Source organism: Euprymna scolopes, chromosome 15 (assembly GCF_053919585.1).
Source record: "Euprymna scolopes isolate OS-2025 chromosome 15, ASM5391958v1, whole genome shotgun sequence".
Taxonomy (NCBI): Eukaryota; Metazoa; Mollusca; class Cephalopoda; order Sepiida; family Sepiolidae; genus Euprymna; species Euprymna scolopes.
In genome coordinates this window covers 131917921-131944654 of record NC_136496.1, presented here as the reverse complement: position 1 = coordinate 131944654, position 26734 = coordinate 131917921, and the positions used below count along the sequence as shown (strand labels likewise).

At 33.6% G+C, this 26734-nt stretch overlaps 1 protein-coding gene across 2 annotated transcripts in view; it reads left to right on the top strand.

Annotated features, from left to right (window-relative positions):
- The first annotated feature begins 3003 nt into the window (after nucleotides 1-3003).
- LOC145294152 (WD repeat-containing protein 64-like) overlaps nucleotides 3004-26734 on the top strand; it is a 124088-nt gene continuing 100357 nt past the window's right edge. For both annotated transcript variants that reach the window (XR_013869829.1, XM_080141262.1), the window contains exons 1-6: nucleotides 3004-3116; nucleotides 6686-6878; nucleotides 9222-9352; nucleotides 19071-19173; nucleotides 19850-19956; nucleotides 23694-23723. Coding sequence is in view for 1 of the 2 variants with exons in the window: in XM_080141262.1 (XP_079997388.1) it covers nucleotides 6722-6878; nucleotides 9222-9352; nucleotides 19071-19173; nucleotides 19850-19956; nucleotides 23694-23723 (528 nt within the window). In the remaining variant the exon portion in view is untranslated. The remainder of the gene's footprint in view (nucleotides 3117-6685; nucleotides 6879-9221; nucleotides 9353-19070; nucleotides 19174-19849; nucleotides 19957-23693; nucleotides 23724-26734) is intronic.

Here is a 26734-nt window from a genome sequence, read left to right as displayed (position 1 = left end):
GTAGTATTTGTGTATTGTCATGAGATCATCCTGTCATGCATTAGATCCTTCCTATGGCTAGCGTAATATATTATTGTTCGTCATACATACCAGCAAAAATATGCGGCAGGAGTGAGTGAATATTTCTGCTGGTAAAAATTATGTTAAAAATGGAAAACGAAAATAAAGCATTCAAATTCAACCTTCGAGTTTAATATAAGTTCAGGCACGTGATTATTTGCTCCTTGTTTTTTTTCTAGTAGTATGTTATCGAAATTCTTCTTTTCGTTTAACATCTGACAACTGAGGCTAATGATGTTTAGTCTGAAGAATGCTGTAGCCGAAACATGCATCACATATGCAGCCAAATTAGTTCATATAAAAATGATTATCTCTCTACCGCTCTTTTATATATATATATATATATATATATATATATATATATATATATATATATATATATATATATATATATATAAAAACTGCGTCAATCGCTTTATTGCAGATTAGTAAAATATCAATATTTCACTAAGTATACGACACAAAAAAAAGTGAAAATTATATCGTCAAACGACTGCTTTAAGGTTAGTTATTTCCCAAATTTTTATTCAAATTCATGCGATATTCACGAAGTTATGATATTTCATTCTTTATCGTGGAATTTTCACTGTCTATCGCCTTATTACAGGTCTCTTAAAATGTTGTTTTAAGGCAAGCATACAATGTCTTATCCTGCGAAATTTATTTTTTATTATATTTTTCTGTTAAAGAATAATGAGAAAAAGCACATCCTCGGTGCTAAGCCTCAAATAAATGAATTATTTATCGTCATATCGATCATTTTTTAAATAACTTAAAACGACCTTTTGTCCCCCGGGAAGTCAATTATTTCATCTGAAAAAGGAGTTATGGCTCTAGCAATACCAACTTTGTTCTCCACAATCCTTTGAAGTAAATTGCTTTCCTCCCTCATAAACTTCTCTATTTAATATTGACCAGAGATATTCATAGAATCAAGGAAGGCTGCAGTCGCCCTAACAAAATGGGATGGTACATTGTTATGCATAAAAATCATCTAAAAGCGACGTGACAATGGTAGCTCATCTAGCCATTGTGACAAGTGTTTATCCAAAAAGGTTGTGTACGCAATCTACCCGTACATGCTGCCATTAATCTACCATGGATAACTTGTAACTCACTAGTGACCTTGGATGAAAACATCCCGATAACATAATAAAACCACCCCCAAACTAAACAGTGGCGATGATATTGTATTGAAGCCAATGTCATTTTTTCGCCAAACACTTGTCACTGTGTTCATACGACCAGATTGCTTTTTTCTAAAACTGCATATCTTTTTCCATAAGTTTCGACAAGTTTAATCTGTCTTTGGCGTGTTTGGTTTTCAGTAAAAACGCTTTTCTTGGTGATCTTGAAATAAAGCCTGTACTATATAGAACTCTGCGAATGGTATTCTTACATTAATTCCAGCACCATCAAGATCAGTTTTAATTTCAGAACCAGTAATGAAGATTTTTTTTCTTTTTGCATATTTCTGCTGATTCACCTTAAAATACTCTCATTTATTTTTCTCGGTCTTCCATTCTTCAAGAGGTCTGTACTGTCACCATACTTCTTATACTTTCTGATGATATTTCATACTGTACTTAGTGATAGGTCTATTTCTTTGTGATGTTCAATAATTCTATCATGCATATCTCTGGATAATTTTTGGGTTTTGCCATTTTTAGTCCTTTATTTGCAAAATGTACACTAAACAGATGATTAGTAGCATTATTTTGTAAACAATTGTGTGCTTTTCTAATTGGTCAGAGATAACATTCCTATACTATCGAAAATTTGAACATCAACAGTATTTTAAAATACGAAGTTCCGATTGGAAATTTGAGAAAATATCCATACGTTTGCATAGGGTAATTTTCAACTTTGAAAAAATTTTAGTGGATTCAACCATGAACTCGTCTGCGCATGCGTAGAAAGTACAACTTTAGTCGACTTACGAATGCCAAGTTCCATTTGTGTTTATAATTTTAAACTTTTAGAAACTAGTTTACTGGCTTAAACCAAATCGAATTTTGTCCACGAGTCCAAATTACCGAGATATCAAGTCCTAAGTCTGTAGACCATAAATTGACAGAGTAGTTTGGTAAAGACCCTTTCATCACAGAGCCAGGCAAGGTTACTTTTAAAATATACTATAAGGCCGCCGACTTTGTTCAGTCGTAAAATATGCTTAAAAATAATATTTTAATTATTGCAAATTTCGTATATATTATTAAAGAGCTAATTCTCTATTGCTTATTATATTGTCCCCAATATATAGCAGTGATTTCAATTTTTTAAAAATATTACTTGGGTGCCATGAACTAAAAATCGAAGCCAAGATATTTAGCTCTACAGCGTTATTCGTTATCGTCTGAGTTAAGTCCATGTGCCTATCAGAACTTAACGTTCTAGTTAAACGTATAAATGTATATATGCGCATGTGTAGGAGGCACATCTTTATTCGACTTAAGCTTGTCAAATTCCCATTTTTTTTTCAATTTCGACCCTTAGCAAGTATTTGTACCGACTAAAAACCAAATCAAATTTATTCCACAGGCCCGAATCCCCTATATATCAAGTTTCAAGTCTGTAAATAAACAATTGACAGAGTAGTTTGGTAGAAACCGTTACTCACACTGACAGAGAAGCTTTTATTGTTTAATTAAAAAAAATCCATATACCCATTCCAAAAATATAGATAATTCAAATGTTATACTTAATTTAAATTCACAATTCTTATTTATACGAGCAATCGACATAAGCATTATTTAAAACATGTGTTCGGTGAAAGCTTTATGAATTTATAGTGAAAAACTCTATTTTAGTTTTCAAAAGATGTTTTTTAAATAACATTCATAGATTGTCACTTGTTCAGTACCTGACCGCCTTTGCATTGTGTTGTGTGTACGTGTGACCGTGTCGCGCTTGGAGACGGCAGTTTTTGCCAATAGCCCAGGAGGCGCATAAGTCGAATTAATTTACTTAGCCAACAGTTGCCACAGTCAGAAGCCCCGGACGGACACATACGTTCTGATATTCCACATTACAACAGATGATTGGCCTGACTTTGGGTAAGCGAAATTTAGTTATGTTCTATTTTATACGAGTTTATGATCTCCTTCGAAAATGACGGGGAAAATTAAGGTTCGCTAGTGTTCGCACATACATTCATATAAATTAAAATGAAAAAGGAAGATAACATCCCAAACTGGAAAGTTAAAAAAACGTATCAATCGGTATCAAAAATGAAAGAAATAAAAGGAATATCTTTCATTATAGAAAAATTTCTTTCATAATTTATTTTTGAACACTTGCTATTTTCTTTCTACTGTTCCCTAAATATCGCTGAATTTTGTGCGATATGGCGCATATATATATACACGTATATATATTATATATATATATATATATATATATATATATGTGTGTGTGTGTGTGTGTGTGTATGTGTGTGTGTATATGTGTATGTATATAAGTATGTGTGTATATCTATATATCTATAAAAGTGAGAATGTGTGTGCGAGGACACTTCTCAACTTATATGCTGAACACATTTTTGATCTACAGACTCAAAATTTGGTATAGAGAATCACGTAGAAAACTTTTAATCGATTTTTCTGCAGAAAAAATGTTGCTAAGGAGTCAAAATTGAAAAATTAGTACATGATGGGGGGGGAGTCATCGGATTTTTATCTATTTGTCAACTGTTTCATGACTGTGTATGCGTGAATATATATAGATACATGTATATATTTATGCATATATATATGCCTATGTATGTATGTATATATTTATGCATATATATGTATATATTTATATATATGTATACGCATGTGTATATATATATGCATGTATATGTATATACTTATATATGCATTTATGTATGTACATATGTGTTTATACATATGAATTGTCTGTATATATATATGTATGCATATATATGTATATGTACGCGTATATATCTATATCTATCTATCTATCTATCTATCTATCTATCTATCTATCTCTCTCTCTCTCTATATATATATATATATATATATATATATATATATATATATGCACATTAGTCTGTATTTTAGAGTCGGGATGAAGTTATATATACTAGCAGAAGGACCCAACGTTCCTCGGCATTTCATAAGAAACATGGTGTCCTTTTTCACTATTCTCATAAAACCTTTTTACTTTCTTTTTATGTTTACTCTTCCCCGCTTTTCTCTTAATACAATAGAAAGAAACTGAATTATTGCCTTATATGATTTATATTTCATCAAAATCGAATATACGTATTCTGTTTTAAGAAGTTTCTTCCTCTATAGATCCATGAATAGATCCACATAGTGATTATACACATTAAACCTCAAAATTAGAGACGACATCCTCGGAGAATATTATATATATATGATTAAAACTTCATTAAAATAGGATATATTTAATTTTTAAAAATAGTTCTGTTTCCCATAACTTTCTTAGTGGAGGTGATGAATAAGATATTCGGGACCACTTTTGTTGTATTACCCGGATAATTTTACATAATAAATACATCAATAGGTTTTTATGTAGATTCTCTAACCTTTATATATATATAGGGAACACCTATATAGTAATTGATACCCACCAGTATACCACATAAGCAATAAATATAGTATTAGTCATTAATGTTTTCTTTCTTTTGGGATATGATACAGTTTTGGTGGAACCCCGTAAATAGTAAAGTTTAAAAACGCAAAATAAATGATGCGGCCGGTCTTACTTTAACTCTACTGTCTAGAATACATATTCCATAATTCATAAATACAAGTTAGCTAAGGATTTTACCAGGCACATACATATTACTGACGCATATAATTCTTTGTACTTTAAGTGACATATAGTTCAGTGAGTAGAGCACCGACCACCAACCATTAGTGCATGGATTTCGAATATTGGTGCACTTAGCCACATTGATGTGTGGTAGAGATGGTAAACTACGTATTTTGAACAACAGCAGTGTGGAACGATAAAATTGTCACCCTAGAAAAGACGACATGCTTTCATTTCCGTTTGATGAAAATTGGTATTCTTTTTTCTTTTTGTTTGTTGTTGCAGACTATCTACGAGTTGGCCAGTTATGTACAAATCCCAAGAGCGATAGGAGCCTTCTATCATGTCTGAAAGTGACACAATGTTCAACTAGCGAGATCGAAGGTACGCCGTTGTACAACTCATACTCTCTACTGATCTAAGTTATGACAACAGGACCATCGCTAGAACCATTCAAATCCATCACTGGATTGCCACGAATAACAGGGACGTGTCCAGGGTGATGAAAACAAAGTTTTCGCGCACGGTTATGATCTTTGGTGTGGTTTCAATTAAGGGCCAAATCATGCCACCTCCCATCTTCGAAGTCAGCTTGAAAGTCAACACCAAAGTGTACCTAGATGTGCTGAAGAGTGGGATGATTCCCTAGTACAATCAGGTGTCAGCTGGCAGACCCTGGGTGTGGCAGCAGGACATGGCACCAGCCCACAAATCCAAAGGAACCCAAACTTAGTTTCAGAAGTAGTGCCACAACTTTGTACTCTTCTCTCACCGGCCTCCCCCTTCTCTTCCGACCTGAACCTGCTGGACTACTTTGTTTGGTCATAAGTCGAGAATATCACCAACATGACCTCCCATCCGAGCTTCCGTCGGTGCTTGTGAAAATGCTCCCACTTCCGGACCCGTATCGAGACAGTGATCAAGGCTGAAGGCGGCTACATTGAATAGACGCCAGCTCTACTACATAATCAAGTTACCTAAATTGTTTTTTTTTAAATAAAAGTGAGAATGTGTGTGAGGACAACTCTCAACCTATATACTCAACTGGTTTTTTATCTGCCCACTTGAAATTTGGTATATAAGATATTCAGATACGTGGAAAACCTTTTCATCAGTCTTCATCCGGTAAAAAAGCCTACTAAGGGGTCAAAATTGAAAGATTGCTACGTGCCTCATCCTCAGCTTGAACAAACTGATAAAACGAAAAGCCATATTCTTGTATGTTATTTAACCACTATTATTGGCTACATACGTGCATACATGTTTCTGCTGTTTCTTCTTTTAAAGATGCGACGTCTTCAGACCGAATTATTTTAGCAATGAAATTAGATTTTAAATTGTCATTATTTTTTTTTGAAAAATAATGAAGATCACAATAAATAAAAGGAAAAGAAAGAAATAACAGAAAACAGGGAAAATAAAAAGAGGTTTGTCGTCCAGGTGAAGGATAGAAAGCTTAAAATTTTGGCGGTGAAATTCCATGTAGAAATTCTTGTCCACTTATTGTTTCTGTTTATTTTTCTATTTTTTACCGTTTTTTTATTACTCACTCTCTCTAGATGTTTATCTATTCCAGCGTCTGTTTGTTGATTGATGCACTGAGATAAATAAATGAATATTTTGATCGAGCACTTACTTTTTTTTTTACTAACACAATGCACATGTACAGAGACTATAAGACATTTCTTGTATATCTATAACACACTCCTCATGGGAAGAATACTTCATGCTAAATTTGATACAATTCTGGTCATTTTAGAATCTATAAGCGCCATAAAAACAGACGCAAATGATCAATTATAATATGCATTTATCAAATCCTGATACTTTTTGTTTTCAGTATTTCGAGTGAAAAAGACAAAGCAACTATGCAAGCATGAAGTCAAAAAACCAAGCTACGAAAGCGAAATTACCTCGACCATACACCCAAAATTCATTCGGCAAACAACTTGAACGTTTTACAAACCTAATTAAGGAAGTGACTTTTCAAGATACAGAACTGACCCCGGAGGTCAGACGACAACTGATTTCAGGTAAATGTATATCATATTAATGTTATTCATTTGATAAATATAGACATGTTTCATTCCTGTCATGCGCAACATTTTTAAAAAGTGTAGCACACAGCTAATGACTAAAAGATAAAAATAATCTAATGTATAAAAAAATATATGTCTGTCTGTCTCCATATTTTCAAAACTCTATCTCTTCCGAAACTAAAAGACGCAGAGTGGCGCAAGGGGCCTCAAATGATTGGACTTTTTACGGGCCGTTCTTTTATAGGTCTTTAGTTTTTAAGGGGTCAAAAATGGGTCAAAATTGAAAAAAATCGTTATACATTTTGTACATTTATCTTAGTTTATTTTTTATTTTAATTTTTAATCAGTTCATATGCGTGTTACTTTGATACAGTGGTAACGTCACCAGCTTTGAATGCTACAGTTTTACTTTCGGTATCGATTCTAGCTGATGGCACCCAAATACTTATTACTTACTTTAAAAATTACGACTCTATAATAATATATACAAAATCTGGACAAATTAAAATAACATATATGAGCGCATCTTACGACCGGGCAAAAGCGGGCGCTCCTCCTACCGCTAAATAAATAAATAAATAAATAATAATAATAATAATAATAATAATAATAATAATAATAATAATAATAATAATATCTCTATATAGAAGGAATAGTCATCCATTTGTTTGTGTCTAGCTAAAATCAGAACCTTCAGAATAAGAAAATGAACATATACATATAGATATATGTTTACATATATCTATATACTTATATATATGCATATACACACACACACACATATATATATATATATATGTGTGTGTGTGTGTGTGTGTGTGTGTGTGTGTGTGAGCGTTTATGTGTGTGTGTTATCTCCAATTGGACCAGATTGCATATTAACATGAGTATTCTCATTATAATTTTTTAAAAGCCTTTGGAAGCATTTTTGATAACACCATCGGTAGAAGATGGCTTTACATGACTAACAGACACTTTCTATCTGGTTTAATTTTTCATCAGAGTTTCCTTCTCCTACATGTATTGTCTACATCACGGCTGAGGATCTCCACTTGAACAGTACACCACTAGAATATCAGCTGGAGTTTACAGGTGCTACACTCTGCTTACGGGCTACATAGCAGGCACAGGCTGAATTGTACATGGAATGTTTATTCGTAACACTCTCCCCTTGACTAGAGAATCTAAACTAGAATTAGACGACCAGGTCTTCGTGTGTTTTAGAATAAAATAGCGACATAGCATTATATTTTTCTACCGTTCTCCTTCGACCCAGGACTATATCATAATCAACCATGTCTTTGATAGCATAGATCAAGCACTCTCCCTAGACACTAGCGATAAAGTACATGTATTTGGTGACTTTAATGTTCACCATAGTAATTAGCTTGGTTTCTCTAGTTAACCGACGCAGTGGTAGCAACACACATAGTTTTTCTAGATCACATTCCCTGGCACAGACTGTCAAGTTCCCGGCCAGTTTCACAGATCGTTAGGATCAGCAAGCCTCAGTTCTAGACCTATTTCTGACCAGAGTTCATGAATATTATGTAACAAACACCCATAATCCTCTCGGAAATGCTGATCATGTTGTGATGTTGGTAGAAATAACTCTAAACTCTTGACTCCAAGTTGAAGAGCCATTGCTCAAAATGACGAAGTATTTCAAAAAAGCTGATCAAAAGCGATCAGAGATAAGATTAGAGGTGACTCTTGGAGCAGTATCTTTTCTCCTTCTGCAGAACAGTGTGCAAATTAGACTACTACATGATTCAAAGAAACAATTGAAGCACGTTTTCCCATACAGAAATTTTATATCAAATCCTCCTGTCCCCACTGCTTCACTTTTACTTGTGCAGCTGCCATTGCTCAAAGATAGAATTTATTCCCCAGACCTATCCGACATAAGTTCAGTACAAACAGATAAAAGTATATAGAAGCTAGAAGTCACAAGAAGGTACACCGTAATCACGAGAAAACGTATTGAGCCACAGAAATTAGGAATTCTTGATTTTTGAAAAAGTTAGAACAGTGCAGTGAATAATGCGCAATAGAAGGAAGACTACAAAAACTATCTCCAGAGCTGCACTAAAATGCATAACTCTGAGTAGATCTATGTAACAAAAAGGGCTAATAACTGTACCAAGTTTCGTTGCTCAATTGCTATGAGAAGTGGGTTAGAGCAGTTCTAATTGAACGCTGTATGGCTATGAAACCCTGATTTAAATCGTGCAATATTTTTTTTACTATCAATTCTAAACTATATGTCGTGTTTAAGCCTTAAAACTATTGTAATTCGCTTTGGTCACTTTGTGTATTCTTTCTTTTTTATTTCAGAGAGTTTACGCTATGATCAGTTCAGTGAAGAAATCCGTCGACTCTTCGGTCCGACTGTGAGAAACCAGGAATTAAAAACTCTTTACCGCAAGATAACTTCGAATCCGGAAGCTCAAATCGATTGGAGTGAGGTGAACATTTGAAATTTATTTTGTATCGCATTCTGGAACCTTAAAAACGTTTTGCTTAAAGTACAGAGTAGTTAAAAGTTATGAACTCTTAAAAAATGCTACTATATATAAAATACTAAACTACGTAGAATTAAATTCTCTCCGAACACGTATTCTTATAACTGGTTTAAAATCATTTATTTTTTATTTCAATGAAAGCTGTCTTATCGAAACACGAAAATCAAAAATGACCACTGTAATTATCATTTAATTTGCTAAACTTAACCGATTACGTGTGGTTTTAAGACTTATGGGGGTTGTTATTCGGACTAATGTTAGTTTAGGGGTGAGTCATTTTCAACCAGTTAAGCGATAACATCGGCCGCTATTTTCTTAATACAATTTCCACCGAAATAAAATTCTGAAAAAAGAAATCTTGCAAACAGATCCACACATTAAAAGTACATGATTCTGCCGAAAATTCAATTCTACTACTATAGTAGATTGCTGTAAATTTATTTTTATTTTTATATGTTTTATAAGAAGTTATAGGTTCTTTACTATTCTGTCTTTCTGTCTCAGTACATCTATTACGTTGGAAGCAATGGAAAAAGCAATTTCTGTGCGCAATGGCAACAGCACATTCTGGAGAGAATCATGGCTTACTGTTAGGTTTTGCTGGAATTTGGAGGGTATGAAGCGATCCATACCCACAATTAACCATTTCGTCATGTCTGATACTATAGAGGACACATTCTTTTTATACAGGGAACGCAGAGGTAGATCTGATATAGATATACGGAAGATATCCCAGTCAGCCATAGAGTATCGATATACTGTACAATGGAGAGATACGTCTGAGGACTTATTGCATTTAGTTTTAATCTTAACTGATACAACCGAGTGGTCGGAAGATCCCAGTGGAGACAGAATGGAAAATGAACATAGCTGAGGGCAAATTGTGAGAAAAGTTCTAGGGTATTTTCATACTGACCGTTAGTGTTGAGCACTCGGGTGGGTTCGTGAACAATCTGAGTCAGGTCATAAGCAATGAAGAAATCGTGACAGAATCTCCCCTCATCATCTTTCTTGTTTGAATGGGTTAATCATTCCACATTGTGAACATTACGAACTCATCAGGAGATAGTCGGTCCAATGCCAGTTTCGCTTCGAGATAATAGGTCTGGTTTAGTCTCCTGAAATTGGGTTTCAATCTCTGGAAGGTTGGAACGTAAATCCCTGATGTTGGAGGAGACATTGTAGTGGAGATCTACGTTGGAAGTTGGAGTTCTGGGTTTAATTGTGTATTTTTTCTGGAGACTTTTCAAGATAGAGTTTTGGGATTTGTGAAACAGGTCTGCGGACTTGGTTATAGAAGGGCTTCGAGGGAAAGTAAGAAAGAAAAAGAAATGAAAACATATTTTTGTAGCACATGATAAGGTAAAGCCGTTGCAATTACCCACTATTATGGCATCGAGAAGCCCCATTAGAAGCTAAAAATAAAAATACTATTTGCAATATCCAGTAATAAAAAATATGTCCAGGAATAACTTTTTTTAGCCCGATGATGTGTTTTAGACATACTTGTTGATAGAAAACTGTAAATCCGCAAATGTATTCAGGAATCGAAACAAATTCGACTCATTTTAAATCTCAAACAATAAAAAAAAATGATTAAATACTTAAACCTTTTTAAATTAATTCTTCATTGAGATATTTTTCTATGTTTTTTAGTGTTTATTTATTGAATGAACAAAATTATTTTTAAAATATAAATTTGGTTTCTTTACGTCATGATATAGTTTAGTTATTTTATGGACTTTACAGATAATTGCCGCCAATAAATCCGAATGGAATCGAACGAAAAGTTAACCGCGTCTTTATATTCCTTGAAAAATTTAAACCGTGTTGGAATTTAATTGAATGTTATAATTCTTAACATCTCGATTTCTATAATACACAAACATGTATATATATATATATATATATATATATATATATATATATATATATATATATATAATTATTTGATGTATAATCATATATATATCAACATAAATATCATATATTTTATGATCAATTTTCTGTATTTACTTCAGGGGCGCTCAATTCGTTAATAGAGTTAGGTAGTAATTAATGAAAATATATGATATTTAAGGTACAGAGAAAGAGAGAAAAAGAAAAAGAAAAAGAGAAAAAGAGAGAGAGAAAGAGAGAGAGAGAGAGAAAGAGAGAGAGAGAGAGAAAGAGAGAGAGATTTTACTGTTTTATGATATGTAAGCCAGAAACGTAACTTTTCTAGGATCGCATGAATAAATAAAATTTGATAAATATAGTAACTATTTTACATTTCGAAATTACCCGCCCGCTTTTTGTTCAAGATCGTAAACAGCGGAAAGGAGTCGTCTGCATTCAGCAACAAAGTAAACAATTCAATTCAATAAATTACGCAAAAGATAAGACAGTTGCCATGTAGGGATAAGGCAGGTAGAACTTTACACAAAAGAGCATACAATGCCAAAACACCTGTCCAAGTCGACTGAGGCAAATATAAATCTTAGTAACCTTTTTGATGAATATAAAAATACTAAGTTCTCTTACAAATTATTTCAAATTCATTTTTATAAATAATTTTTATTTTGTTACATAGGAAATTCCGATGTAAATTTAAAACTACAAATCGGATAATCATATAAAAATAGCTATCTGAAACAAAATTGTGAACGCTAAAACCGTACATAAACCTATTTATTCGAATAGAATTCCAATTGCATTTTTTGTCTAAACACAGAAAAATGTAAGCTTAATTCAATTCAATAAATTATACAAGAAAAAAAAAACAAGAGTGCAAGATTGTAAAGAAAGGATTGTAAAAATCTACATCTGTCTGGTTTCACCTTTAATCATTACGACATTAGCACATTTACTACGTTTTCTGGAAGTTCCTTCCCAGGTTCAGGAATCCTGAATCTTAATGCAGCCTTTTTCCGGTTCAATCAAACTTATCAGTTTTAAACATTGTGAAATTGTGTGTGTGTGTGTGTGTGTGTGTGTGTGTTTGTGTGCGTGTGTGTGTGTGTGCGTGTGTGCGAGAGAGAGAGAGGGGGAAAACGCTGTAGGAAGAAATATTTATGAGAAGAATAAACAGAGAATATTTTGAAGTCAAACGATATTCTATAACGTGTGCCACACAAAGTTAACTTAGTGCACGTGACAACACATTACGAGGTGAGACTTATAACACATTCAAAGTCCATCTCTAATGTTACGCAGAGGAACGCCAAATAACACCATAGAGTCATGTATTCTCATCGAAAAGACAAGGTTGAAGAAAGAAGATTATTTGTATCTACTGATCTTAAATTGTCAATAGCCATGAAGGTAATCTCAGATACTAACATTTATACAAACGACATTTGTCTCAGTATATACAGGTATTCGAAAGTAAGCAAGCAAATAGTTTCATTTCTTACGATTAAATAGTTTCCTTTTTATTATCAAAGTTTCGTTCATCATGATTAAATAATTTCCTTTAACATGATCAAATAGTTTCCTTTTTATGATTAGAATAGTTTCCTTTTTATCAAATTGTCTTCCTCAGAATGTATATTTCAAACTCATCGGCTTAACATTCCTAGGCAACAAGAATTAAAATAAAGCCGGGTTACGTTGTAAAATAATATCAAAATAACTTTCCATACACAAACAAAACAAAAATATATATGTTCACTAACTCAAAGAAACAAAACTTTAATAACCAAAATAAAAAAATAAAAATAACCCAGAAAAAACAGTTGCCAATAAAACAAAATAAATAAAAACAGTAAAAATTATGAATTTATTACGGTAGGTTGTTTGTTTTATTTTATTTCTTTTTTGTTCGTTTTCTTTTTTTTCATTAACTTCCGTTCGTTCGGTATAATCCGACGGTTTTCGTCGTTCGCTAGGCGTTGCCGAGCGAGACTCACGGAAAAACAAGATTTAAATTGCAGAAGTACCAATAATTCTATTTTTATTAGCAGTTTTTACATTCACATACCGCCCTGACATCGCTGCGACCATGCCAAACAAAGATAAACAAGATGTTGGTTTACGTTACATTTGAAATTCTGCATATCAGTACAGTCAGGGAAGCAGGTAGCAGGAAGGAAATTCCAAAGTTTAGTAGTTCGAGGGAAGAAACTATTAGAGTAGAAAGCTTTCTGACATGTAGTGACCTCAACAGTAAAGGGGTGTGATTGTTTTGCTTGGCGGGTTTGTTGGGATATGCATGTCAAAAGGGAAAAAGTGCAACGAGTTCATCAGATCAGAGCACATTCCATTAAAATAATTGTAAAACATGCACAGGGATGCACTCCATGTTTAAAAAGGATGTGTCCTCTATAGTATCAGATCTGACCGAATGGTTAATTGCAGGCATAGACCAATTCATACCATCTAAAAAATTCCAACAAAAACCTAACAGCCAACCATGGTTCTCCCCAGAATGTGCTGCTGCTATCGCGCACAGAAATCACTTTTTCCATAGCTACCAACGTAATAGATGCACTGAGACTAAAGCTGCTTTTAGGTCTGCCAGCAACCACTATAAAAGAGTAATAAAAAATGCAAGAGAGCTATATGCCCAGTCTGTTAAATCCAAGGTAGCTGATCAGCGGCTTGGATCCCACCAGTTTTGGCAAATAACAAATAGGATCCTGAACAGAAGTGTGCGTTCTATCCCAACCATTATCAATGGACCAGAGGTCATCTCGTCAGCGTCAAACAAGGCCAAACTATTTGCAAAGAACTTTGCAGCTAATTCTACCCTATGCGACGAAGGCCATCAACTCCCCATATTTCCTCCTATAACACAGAACAAGCTAGGTAACATACAAATATCCGTGCATGAGGTCGCCAAGCTAATAAAGAACCTAGATTCCAGTAAAGCAACTGGCCCTGATGGCATCCCAATTATAGTGTTAAAAAAGCTTCAACCAGAACTTGCTCCCATACTTACGAAACTATTTAAGCGCTGCCTTAAGGAGAAGTGCTTTCCGACTCCCTGTTAGACCTCATCAGTTTGCCCTGTATTTAAGAATTCAGGTGATAAGTCATCTCCCTCTCAATACAGACCAATAAGTCTCCTGTGTATTATGAGTAAGTTGCTGGAATCCATATTAAATAGAGAAATAGTCAACCACCTCAGCAGGAATAACCTTCTTAGTGACACACAATATGGTTTCCGCTCTGCAAGATCTACCGCAGATGTGCTGACGGTTATATCCCACAGGATTAGTGAATCTCTTGACAAAGGCTTCCTTTCTAGGGCAATTACTCTTGACATATCAAAGGCCTTCGACAAGGTATGGCATAAGGGTCTACTTCACAAGATTTCCAGCTACGGTATAACTGAAAATGTTTTCTCAATCATTAAATCATTTCTTCTCGATAGGCTCATAAGAGTAGTGGTAGATGGACAAAAATCGGAGGCCTGCAATATAAATGCTGGAGTCCCTCAGGGGTCAATCCTGGGCCCAACTCTCTTCCTGATCTACATCAATGACCTCCCTAAACACATACTTAAATCATTCGTTGACATCTATGCTGATGACACGACCATCTACGGCAACACATCAAAGGCTGTAAATGACAAAGTTCTCTCTGATTCTCTCTCCTCTGATCTCGAGCGCGTGGTTCAGTGGGGGAAGATGTGGCTGGTAACCTTTAATGCATCCAAAACCAAACTGCTATCCTTACATCATCAACGCTCTGATCCCCATCTGGCATCAATTGTGATGGATGGCTCTCATCTGGGTGAGGCCCGTGTTTTTACAAGCTTCTGGGTTTGACCTTTACTCCTGATCTGAAATGAAACATATACATCAAGTCTGTTGCCAAGGTCGATGGAAAGATGGTGGGATCCTTCTACCGCTCCAGAATATATCTCACTACGGATGCAATTCTCTATCTATATAAAAGCCAAGTACGTCCAAGGATGGAATACTGTTGCCATATCTGGGCAGGAGCTGCTAAAAACAGCCTATCCTGCCTTGACAGAGTACAAAATAGACTTCGTGGCTTAGTGGGGGATGCCCTTTTCTCTACCCTGCAACCTCTCTCCCACAGAAGAGACATTGCGAGCCTGTCCTTGTTTTATCGTTATTTCCATGGCAGATGCTCGTCTGAACTCCAATCTCTGGTCCCCCCTCGCCAATCTTTCACGAAAAACACCCGTCTAGCTGAATCTACTGTGAAAATTTCCCCCACTCTATATATGTGCCTAAATCAAAACGCAGATTCCATGAACAAAGCTTCTTTCTTAGAACTGCACGCCTGTTGAACTCTGTTCCGTCTGCCTGCTTCCCTCCGGACTACAACTTGGATGTCTTCAAGTCCAATGTTAACAAATTCCTAATGGACCGCCCCCTTAAATAAACATTTCAGCAAATCTCCTCACTAACGTAATGTACTTGCAATAACCCTTATCCCTGAGTGGCTTCCGGGCCTTGATAAGTGGTGATCACTGTGTAAAAAAAAAACAAAAAAAAAAACATTGCGGCAATATATTTTGCTCAGTTCATATTTACTATAGGATATAGTCTACGGTAATCATGTAGGACCACTCATAACGGAAGACTGATGTAGAACCTGAACTGGTAAATGGGCCCTGGTAACGTCATGGGGAGCAGCATGACAGTTATGAGCCTTGGCGGAAGAACTAAAGAATCAGTCAATGGCAGGGCACAAAAGACGTTGAGCGGAAGAATCATTAAGAGATCAACGATCAGATTCAACAAGTCTAATTGAGAAATTACTGCGATTCGCCTGTAGACGTAGCTCACACAGGTGATATTATCCGAGCTATCGAAAGATTCAATATGACTCTAAATCAAACCAGAATTCCATACCGCATCGACCGCCACATGGGTAACCAAGGTTCGCTACTTGGTGTGCCGGCACTGACCACAGCTATCGACAAGTTTACTACAGCACCAAAACCTAAGCTAGCAAAATGTAAACATACCATCAAAATATCCATCTTTAATGTACGGACACTTCAACCCACATCTAAAATATCAGAACTTGTTGCTTCATCCAAAGAACACGATATCGACATTGTGTGTATTCAAGAGCACCGTCTCTTCCACAACGACATGGACATAAAGTACCATGAAATTGCTAACAGCTGGACACTTGAATCAGCATCAGCATGGAAAAATTCGACAAACAGTACCATTGGGAGAGTAGGATTTCTGCTTAACCCTCGAGCATTGAAATCATTGAAAAGTGCTGAGAAGATAACACAAAGGATAATTCTTGTTACCTTCAGTGGTAATCCTACTACTACTATTATTTGTTGCTACAGCCCTACCAACGTCAGTGACAAGCAAGAGATCCTGAATTTCTATGATGAATTGTTAGCAATAGTGCGCTCAATCCCCAAACATAATTTATTGGTTATCGGAGGTGACATGAATGCATATATAGGACGGGAAGACAACAAGCATAAGTTCTCTTTCCATGATGGAACAAGCCGAAATGGAGAGTATCTATTAACTTTTCTCCTTGAAAACAACCTACAATGCATGAATTCCTGTTTTCAGAAAAGACCCGGTAAGCTCTGGACCCATCAATCCCCAAATGGAGATAAGGCACGACTGGACTATCTTTTTATCAATAAGAAGTGGATCAATAGCTGTCATAACTGTGAAGCTTATATCAGTTTCTATGGTGTGTCTACTGATCATAGGATTGTAACCTCTAAGTTGAAGTTAAGCCTACGAGCAAACAAAACTAAAAAATCATCTAAACGGCCCTACAACTGGTCAACGTTGTCACATGACAATCAGGTCAAACAGAGATTCATCTTCGAACTGCGAAATAGATTTGATGCTTTACAAGCACAAGAGCAGGAACCAACTGCTAATACCACCTATGAAAATTTCGTTAGATCGCACCAAGAAGCAGCAAAGAAGTGTATACCTCTGAAGCCCAAGGTAAAGCGAAAAGTACAGTGGGAAAATTATAAAATAATATTAAAAAACATAATCAAAAAGCAACATAAATACCCCACTCGACAGAATACAAAATTAAGGAAGCAGTAGTATAATGTACCTATCAGAACAACAGAAGTATGTTCAAGAACAAATAGATCAAATCCAGAATGCAGCAGATAACAAACAATCCTATCTGGCTTGGCAAGTAGTAAATGAGATATCTGGGCGTAAACGACCTGCCAAAACTAAGTTAAAGGCAAACACCCCGCAAAATGCATGTGCGAAGTGGAAAGCACATTTTGAAAAGCTACTCAGAAGCAAACCAGAAGTAACAGACCAATCAATTCAGCCGATTGTTGTACAGGAACTCGATATTGAGAATGGTGATTTTAAAATTGAGGAACTTCTAAATGTACTTAAGAAGACCAAGAATAGTAAATCTGCAGGCTTAGATAACATACTTCCTAAAGTATGGAAGACAGGTGGTTTCAATGACATACTTCTTAATTCGTGCAATTCTCTATATAATCAAAAAATTATTAATATATGGAGGGAAGGATGCATACTTCCCTTCCCCAAGAAGGGTGACCTAAGCATACCAAGCGATTACAGAGGAATAACACTCACTCCAATTGCAGCAAAAATCTACAATGCCATGCTTCTCAACCGTATCCAACCAAAGATCGAAGAAGTGCTCAGGAAGAACCAAAATGGATTTAGAAAGAATCGCTTTACTACTAGTCAAATACTTACTGTTAGGAGACTGATTGAAGGGGTCAAAGCAAAAAACATTGAGGCAGTTATGATCTTTGTAGATTTCTCCAAAGCATTCGACTCTGTGCATGGAGGAAAAATGGCCAGCATATTAAAAGTCATTAATGCTATCATGATGCTATATGAACACACGCGAGCAATGGTCAGGTGCCCAGATGGGGCACTGAATTTTTTGACATCCGCACTGGAGTTCTACAAGGGGATACTCTTGCCCCTTTTCTTTTCACTGTCTTTCTTGACTTTGTACTTCGCATCTCTGTTAATATACACAACATGCTAGGCTTCACCTTAAATGAATCCAGAAACAGACGTCATCAATCAGCACACATAACTGATGCAGATTACGCAGACGATATTGCTTTGTTCGCGAACAACACTGCTGATGCGCAAACACTGTTACGTAAGCTAGAAAAGTCTGCAAATGACATTGGTCTCCACATAAATGCGGATAAGACAATAATAGTTTCCATTCTTGTGATAAAATAATTTCCTTTCGTATCATCAGTTATTATTATCTTTTTTTATGATCTTGTATCTATATCTTTATTCGAACTTAACATCTAACAGTGGTTACGTCATTATTTTAGTCAACTTCAAAAGAATATAAAACACAATTGAATTTAAACTAAAAGATGTTGGCGGTGTACATGTAAGATCACTCTTAACTTCATGTTCATGAAATGTTCATGAAATGTGGGCGTTAAATTAATAAATGTTATTGCCTTTAAAATACTAACGTTCTCATCAATTATTTGCCAACAGTCAATAAACATTGCCATCCAATTTTAAGTAGGTTAAGTTTAATTTTAAGTTTAATTTTTATATTTTATATTTTTTATATTATTTGCTTTTCTTATCTTCATAAGTTTTGCTTTGATAAAGATTTACTCTCTGATAACATTATTAGATAGATAGATAGAAAGATAGATAGATAGTCAAATATTTCTTTATGTATATAATCTTAATCTACGTTGATTGTCTTCAAGGTATTCAGTATATTCAAGCCTAAAGATGGCGGATGGGATGGAATTGAAGAGGATATGAATGTTTTTGAAGTATCCAGAAAAACAAGAATTGGAGAAGCAGCAGGTAAGTTAGATTCTTTATGTTTTTAAAGATACCGATTTAAGTTTAATATAAATCATATGTATGCGGCATACATTCAGGGATTTCTAACATTTCAGCTCTTTCCGACTATATTATGAGGCGTAACAGGACTTGGGGACAGTAAAACAAAGCAAGTAATATGATGCTATGAGCATAGTGAAAAGTACAGAGTAGTGAATTCAATCCCGGACAACACCCGGTCTTTATGCTAGTTATAAATATAATAAAGCTAAACCTTTGCTGTTTGAAAAAAAAAAACGTGGAATTATCGCATTCTCATATATTCTATTTTCTTTGGAAATGAAAACTCTGAATAAGTACTGAACACTGGATAATTTTTTTTTTTACATTATATGATAAAAAAAAAATGTGTATTCATTTTTATATAAATAAGTACATGTACATTGATTCCATCAAATAAAATGTTATGGAAAATATAAGTGATTTTTTCTAGTCTACTAATCAAACCATTTCAAGTTATGGGGGGGAAGCAAGAAAGCAAATAACAATTGAGAGAGCTACTTTGGACTTACCCCGCCGTCTGAAGTAAATTAAGAAAGAAAGTAGTTAGTTCTTCCGTCTTATATTTGTATACGTTTTCTAATTTATGTATTGTTATTAGTATGCCCCAAACGATCGATCATTTTATTTCTTGTAGGTATTAAACGTAGAAGAGACACCTTGCAATGCATTGCATACATGGACAACAAAGATTCTTACGTTACTGCTTCGCAAAAGGGCGTACTCACTGTATGGAACAGCAAGGTAAGTGGCTTTATACGGTTTTTTTTTTGCATTTTTTAATTTATACGCATATAAAACGTATTATCATTATTATAGATAATATAGTAAGTTATTAATATATACATTTAAGAATTACAGAATTTTCCGCGTTTCATATTCGTGAGGATTCGGCAGGCTGTTGCATGGAAGTGATGCCACTGCATATTTTTGTACATCCAAATATAGCAAACGTATGCATAAGCAAAATAAATTGTATCTTAGATGAGAATGCACATACACATACACACACGCACAATGCACATATGCACATATTGATAACATCAAAAAATAATGATAATTATAATAATTATAATAATAATTAATAAATAAACTAGTATAAATAAAAATATCAACAGATATATCTAGACGCATCTACATTAAAATTAAGTCGCTTCTAAGACACAAACAAAAGATAGTCTACTCCCCAAAAAGATGTGATTTGGCCTCAATTTAACCCCTGACTGATAAACGTGCGACAATTTGTTGCGAGCAAAAAGCTTCACGAATAACAAAGAATCTGATGGTCTTACTAGAAAACTCAGCACCAAAAAAATACATTTTTAAAAAATGTGGCAACATCAATTCCATGCGATAGCCTAACAAATCCTCACGAGGATAACATCCATAAAATTTTGTGTACTTAACTGTCATATATATATTTATAACTTATTACTTAGCTCTACTCACGTACTAAGCACCATAGGAGTAAATACTGAAAACAGATACATAGGATTTTATGTAGATACATAAAATAATAACCTATAATATATAGTAATTATAATAATATCAATCTATTTATCTAATTATATATATATATATATATATATATATATATATATATATATATATATATATATATATGTATGTATATATTCTAGCAAAAGTACCCGTCGTTGACTGGGATCAAAAACAGCCTACAGAAAATGGACTCTGATTTATGAAAGTATCATAGGTTATGAAAAGGAAGGGGTGTAAAGAGATAGCTTCGAATTTGGGGGTATCAAAACTAAAGCAAAATATGATGAAAGTAAAAATAAAATAGATAAACCCCATAATTTATTATACCATACCTGTTCACACTGAAACACTCATCACAATAATCGGTGGATCTATATTAAAAAAAAACCTTGTTAAGCTTTCTGACATATTTCCATTCTATGGAGGTCAGGCGCGAACGAACACCTCATAATTTTATTATACCATATTTGTTCAAACTGAAACATAATTATCAAAGTATACTTACGCAGATAGATATGAAAAGTCTTTATTAAAGTTTGTGCCTATTTCCATTCTATGGAGGCCAGGCGCGAACGCAGACCCCACAATTTTATCATACCATCCCTATTTAAGTTAAAACATCCTTATCGAAGTATTCTTATGTACATCTATATAAAAAACACTAGTAAAAGTTTTTTTTTTAATTTTTCATTTTTTATTTCCATACTTTGTGGACCAGGCGCGAAGGCAGACCCCACAATTTTAATGAACCACTGTTCTGCCAAATCAAACATACCCATTCTTGTGTCTCGATACATCTTCTATCATTATATGCAAGCAGTTTTTTTAAATAGCCAACCATATAGGAGCCTATTCGTGACCAGACACACACACACACACACACACACACACACACACACACACACACATACACACACAGGCATTCATTTTTATATTATATATATATATATATATATATATATTAATGAAAACAGTGATATGTAGTGTTTACCTGATATACCCAATAGTAAACTTCAAACTAATATAAATAACAGTATTTATCTATAGATAATTTAATCTCCAACCGAATAAAAAAGCTCAATACGCAATAGAAAGTAGAGCTTATTATAAGAGAAAGACAATTAAAACTGTAAGTTGTACTTTACAATCAAAATTTATAGTTCGACTGAATACTCTAAAAAAAAAATTTACAAAGTCCTTATTCCGTGGAGTTTCAAAGAATGCATTCTTGTGATTCTTTTCATCAGAGGGCATAAAGAAATCAGCAAATTATATTTGTAGCAATGCTAGAATTTGATAGTTAAGGCATTAAGTGAAACCGCAATTTATTGTAGTTATAACTTGTCAAAAAAAAAAGTCCAAAAATGTTGGATATGTTAAATATATACATAAAAACAAACGCGCATAATATTTCAGTTTGCCTGAAAATCATCTCAAGTTAATACGAAATGCAAAATAGTTATTTAATGAGAATGGATTCCAAAATAAGTCCAGCGTGACGATCCATATAATCCTATTGGAAAGTCTTTAAAACAGCTGAAATAATGAAAATTGTTTTTTTTCTTATATATATATATATATATATATATATATATATATATATATATATATATATATATATACTTCATTTATTCACATAAAATTAATATACGAAAGTATAGATTCATGCGTAAACTTTAAGTATTTACTTCAAAAGTGCTCAATACGTAGGTAGAGCTAGTTAGTAATTTATAAAATATATGGCGATTAAGCTACACTGAATATTCGGCGTTTCATCCACTCTAGGATTCCTCAGGCTTATGCGCGAATTCTGTGGCTGTTTATCGTTTTTATATGGTCCTCTTCTATTGAGGATTTAGTTAGCCAATCAACTTTCTAGTATCCATCGCGCCCCTTCATATCAGCCAATGGGCATGCATTTTATCGAACAAAGGATGTTTTAAAACTAGGTTAGTGGTTTAAGGCAGACATTTTCTTTCTTTTTTTTAGTTTATATATAAATATACATATGTGTACATACATATATGCATATATATATACATATATATATACATACATATATGTGTGATCGTTTATGTATATTCATGTTTATTTAATTTATTTATTTGTTTATTTTCTATTGTTTTTGTTAGTTTTTAAACTATTTTGTATCGCTATCCTAGAGTAAATTTTATTTTGCGAACACAGTTATTTGTTCGATAAAATGCATGCCGATTGGCTGATACGAAGGGGCGCGGTGGATACTAGAATTTGATTGGCTAACTAAATCCTCAATAGAAGAGGACTATATAAAAACGATAAACAACCACAGAATTCGCGCATAAGCCTGAGGAATCCTAGAGTGGATTAAACGCCGAATATTCAGTGTAGCTTAATCGCCATATATATTTTATAAATTACTATATATATATATATATATATATATATATATATATAATGGTGACTTTTAATTTAATTGGATAATATAACATTCATTATCTTATGTTAGATGCTATCATGATAAAGAGATGCTTTGTATTGTAGAGGGATGATTAGGATAAAACATATTGAAATTACGAATACAAAATTGGAAAATTGACAAAATTTATTAAATCATCAACCGTCAAAAAATGAATATAAAACAGATTATCCAAACTCAAAATTTTAAAAATTAAAATATAAAAAGCTCGCCTGACATAGTATAGTAACCTACACTGCGCATTGGAGGGGAAATCCTCTATACTGAGAAAATTATTATTTTGTTCCCTACCAGAGAGCCCCTTTTATCTTTTGGAGGGAGCTGGTTTTCCCCCACATTAAAAACGACCTTGTGTCACATTTTGCTTTTGTGAGGAAGCAAATAAATACTAATAATAGCATAGTTGTGCCTTCAGACAGACATAATTGATCCGAAAAAGATTAGTTTTTTGTTAATTTTTAAAAATATTTACTTATGATATCTAACTACATAGTTTTCATTGACTTTTCTTTTTTAATTTTAGCTGCAGCTTCAAAGTTGTGTGGACATTCAGGTAAGTGTGTTTTATTTATTACTAATAATTTTTAATTTTATTTACAAAGAATTCTTAAACGAATGAATATAGTTCACTTTAAATGCAACATAATTTCTTCTATTTACAGTAAAAGGTTTGTAAGGTCGGGGTTAGGCTATGACTGATAGTATTAGAGCCACGTTTTCGAACATTACCGTTGAAAAGTTCACTATGTCTCGCCACACTGATGAGTTATGAGTTGTAAACAACGTAACAACTGCCTGTGAATGTTTAAATTTGATAAATATCAGGTAATCGTCGGCTCATTATTTTAGGGTTGAATATTATATATTGAAATATATATTATTTTGTAGTTATACACACATGTACAGGGTTTGCTACACTGTCATGATAATGTTTCAATTTATGGTTATTAATTATCCGATCAAGCAAAAAGTATCTTTTCTGTTAGATATTCATATTAGAAGTGAAACAAAAACAATATTATATGTATATATGTATATATATATATATATATATATATATATATATATATATATATATATATATATATATATATATATATATATATATATAAAGAGAGAGAGAGAGAGACGATTGGTCGGAGGATTGGCGCTCTGATATATGCTAGCTGTAATATTTCATCAAAAAATTTCCTATAAGCTATAAAATCTTCCTTAAGCATCCTGTTCCTATATCACTCCTTCTTAACTCCCCTTTCCCCGCTTTATGTACCATACCATCTCACAACAAAATACGCTTGAACAATGCATTTTGCAGTGTCATCAGCAATGGTTTCCTGAGATCGCAAAAGGTGTTATATAGAGCACTGTCGGGGAATGTCCAGTAACGATTATTATTATGATCGTTTTGATGTTAGGAAAATAGAATGTTTAGAAAATATGTATCAAAGCAAAAGTTTTTTTTGTACAGATAAAATATTTATGTTAAAAAATATACAGCGGGAATGCTAGCGTGAAATATTGGAACATAAACAATGGAGATGATTTAGTAATGGTATCAGGTAATCTTAATGCTACGTGTATTAATGACGTAATGAGATAGTTTAGAAGAGACACGTGCAGTTGTAGTTTAGAGTTGCGGGTCAGACTAGGCCAGCCGGATAAGATAGCACGAAAGATATCGTCTCCGCGGTTTGGAAACTGGGATAAACGCGACTTTCTAATGTAGAAATTACGTCTTGCAGCTCTGATGGGAAATATCGACTCGTAAAATAAAGTTATATAAAAAGATAACTTCAATTTAATATTTCGCAACCATTTTTATATTAAATTTTATATGCAAAATTTCTATGAGAAATCCTGTCAAACGGGGCTGTTAATACAGAATAATGTTTCACTAAGAAGATAACAAAATTAAAACAGAAAAAGAACACTTTTTCTTTAATACGTACGACTCAAAAGCGACATCATTTTGTTATTTTTTTTTACATTGTGTCTTTGGTGTAAGATGATTCGGATTTCGAATCCCGAGTTCGGATGTGTCTAACTGATGAACTCAAATGAGGGCGAAATTCTAGTCTTAGACTTCCGTTTGGTTGGCTTTCGTGGCGTTTTTTGAGCTGCAATAACCTGGCCGTAGAAATAATTATATCATCTCTCACGCTCTGAATATATATATATATATATATATATATATATATATATATATATATATATATATAGAGAGAGAGAGAGAGAGAGAGAGATAGTCTAAAGAAGCTTTGAATAAAAAATATGTAAAAAAAAAAAAAATGAAAAATGCAGCTTAAATTCCCAGAAAAAAGCAACTAAATTTAACCTATCGCAGATTTAGCACCTACATAATCCGATTTCTATAAAGTTTATAATTACAAAAGAGAATTCGTTTATATCAGAGAAAAAAAGCCTTAACTGAAATTGTTAAATAAAAATAGACTTAGCACTTGCCGATTTCTCCAAAGTTTTAAACAGAATTTAACAATAAAAAAATTTAACTACATAAGGATGGAAATTAAAATTTAGTAAATAGAAACCCGGGATCCTCAGCTGCTTACCATGTAGCTGTTTCGGAAATTTAAAAACAGGATAGCTGTTAAATATATGGCTCTCCAGTGGATAATACCACTTCCCCATAAGAAAATGTACAATAATGCGGTTACTATTTATACTAATATATAAAAAAGAAAAAAAAACTATTACTAAGTAAGTTTAAGATTACAAGATCTATTATTCAACATGTTAAGTAGCATATAAATGCTATGAGAATAAAAATGCATAAAAACTTAAGTACCTTAGGTACCAGAAAAGCAAATAGATAAGAGGAAGGAAACCTAACCATGTATATGTAAAACCAAATATACAGTCTAAAAAAAGCTTTTAATAAAAAATGTGAAAATAAAAATAAAGAATGCAGTTTAAATTTCCGGGAAAAAAGAAACTAAATTTAACCTATCGCAGACTTAGCAGCTACATAATCCGATTTCTAAAGAGTTTATAATTACAAAAGAGAAGTTATTTATATAAGGACAAGAGAAAAAATACATAGTCTAAATATATATATATACATTCCCTAGCTCTAAACTGGCACAGATTTCGTCATGGTGTTTTTTTCCAGTCATTAATTAAAGGGAAGGAAACCTAAACGGATTTTTTCACGTAGTTAATTCACTGATGTGTCCCACGAATAGGGATATATTCGATCGAAGTAACTAAATGGGATTTGCTTTAATTTCGAGTCGCCTTACTGAACAAGTGTTCGTAGTTGAAACTAGTACTCCTTAGGCTGAGATTTGTGGCAAACCTTTCGATATATGCCTCAAGCGGCTTTGCCAGTAGGAATTTATAGCTTAACCAGCCAATCGTATTCTTGTAATGTGGAAGAACCGAATGTACTCATATTCATTGCATCATCCATTTACGCCGATTCGGGTTTCTATGTGTATGGATGTGTGTATGATCAGAGAGAGGAATGAGTTAGGCGAAGCTTCCTTTTTTGACTAATATGTCAGTTTTCACATTCTCGAATTAGAGCTTTATCCTCTTATTATA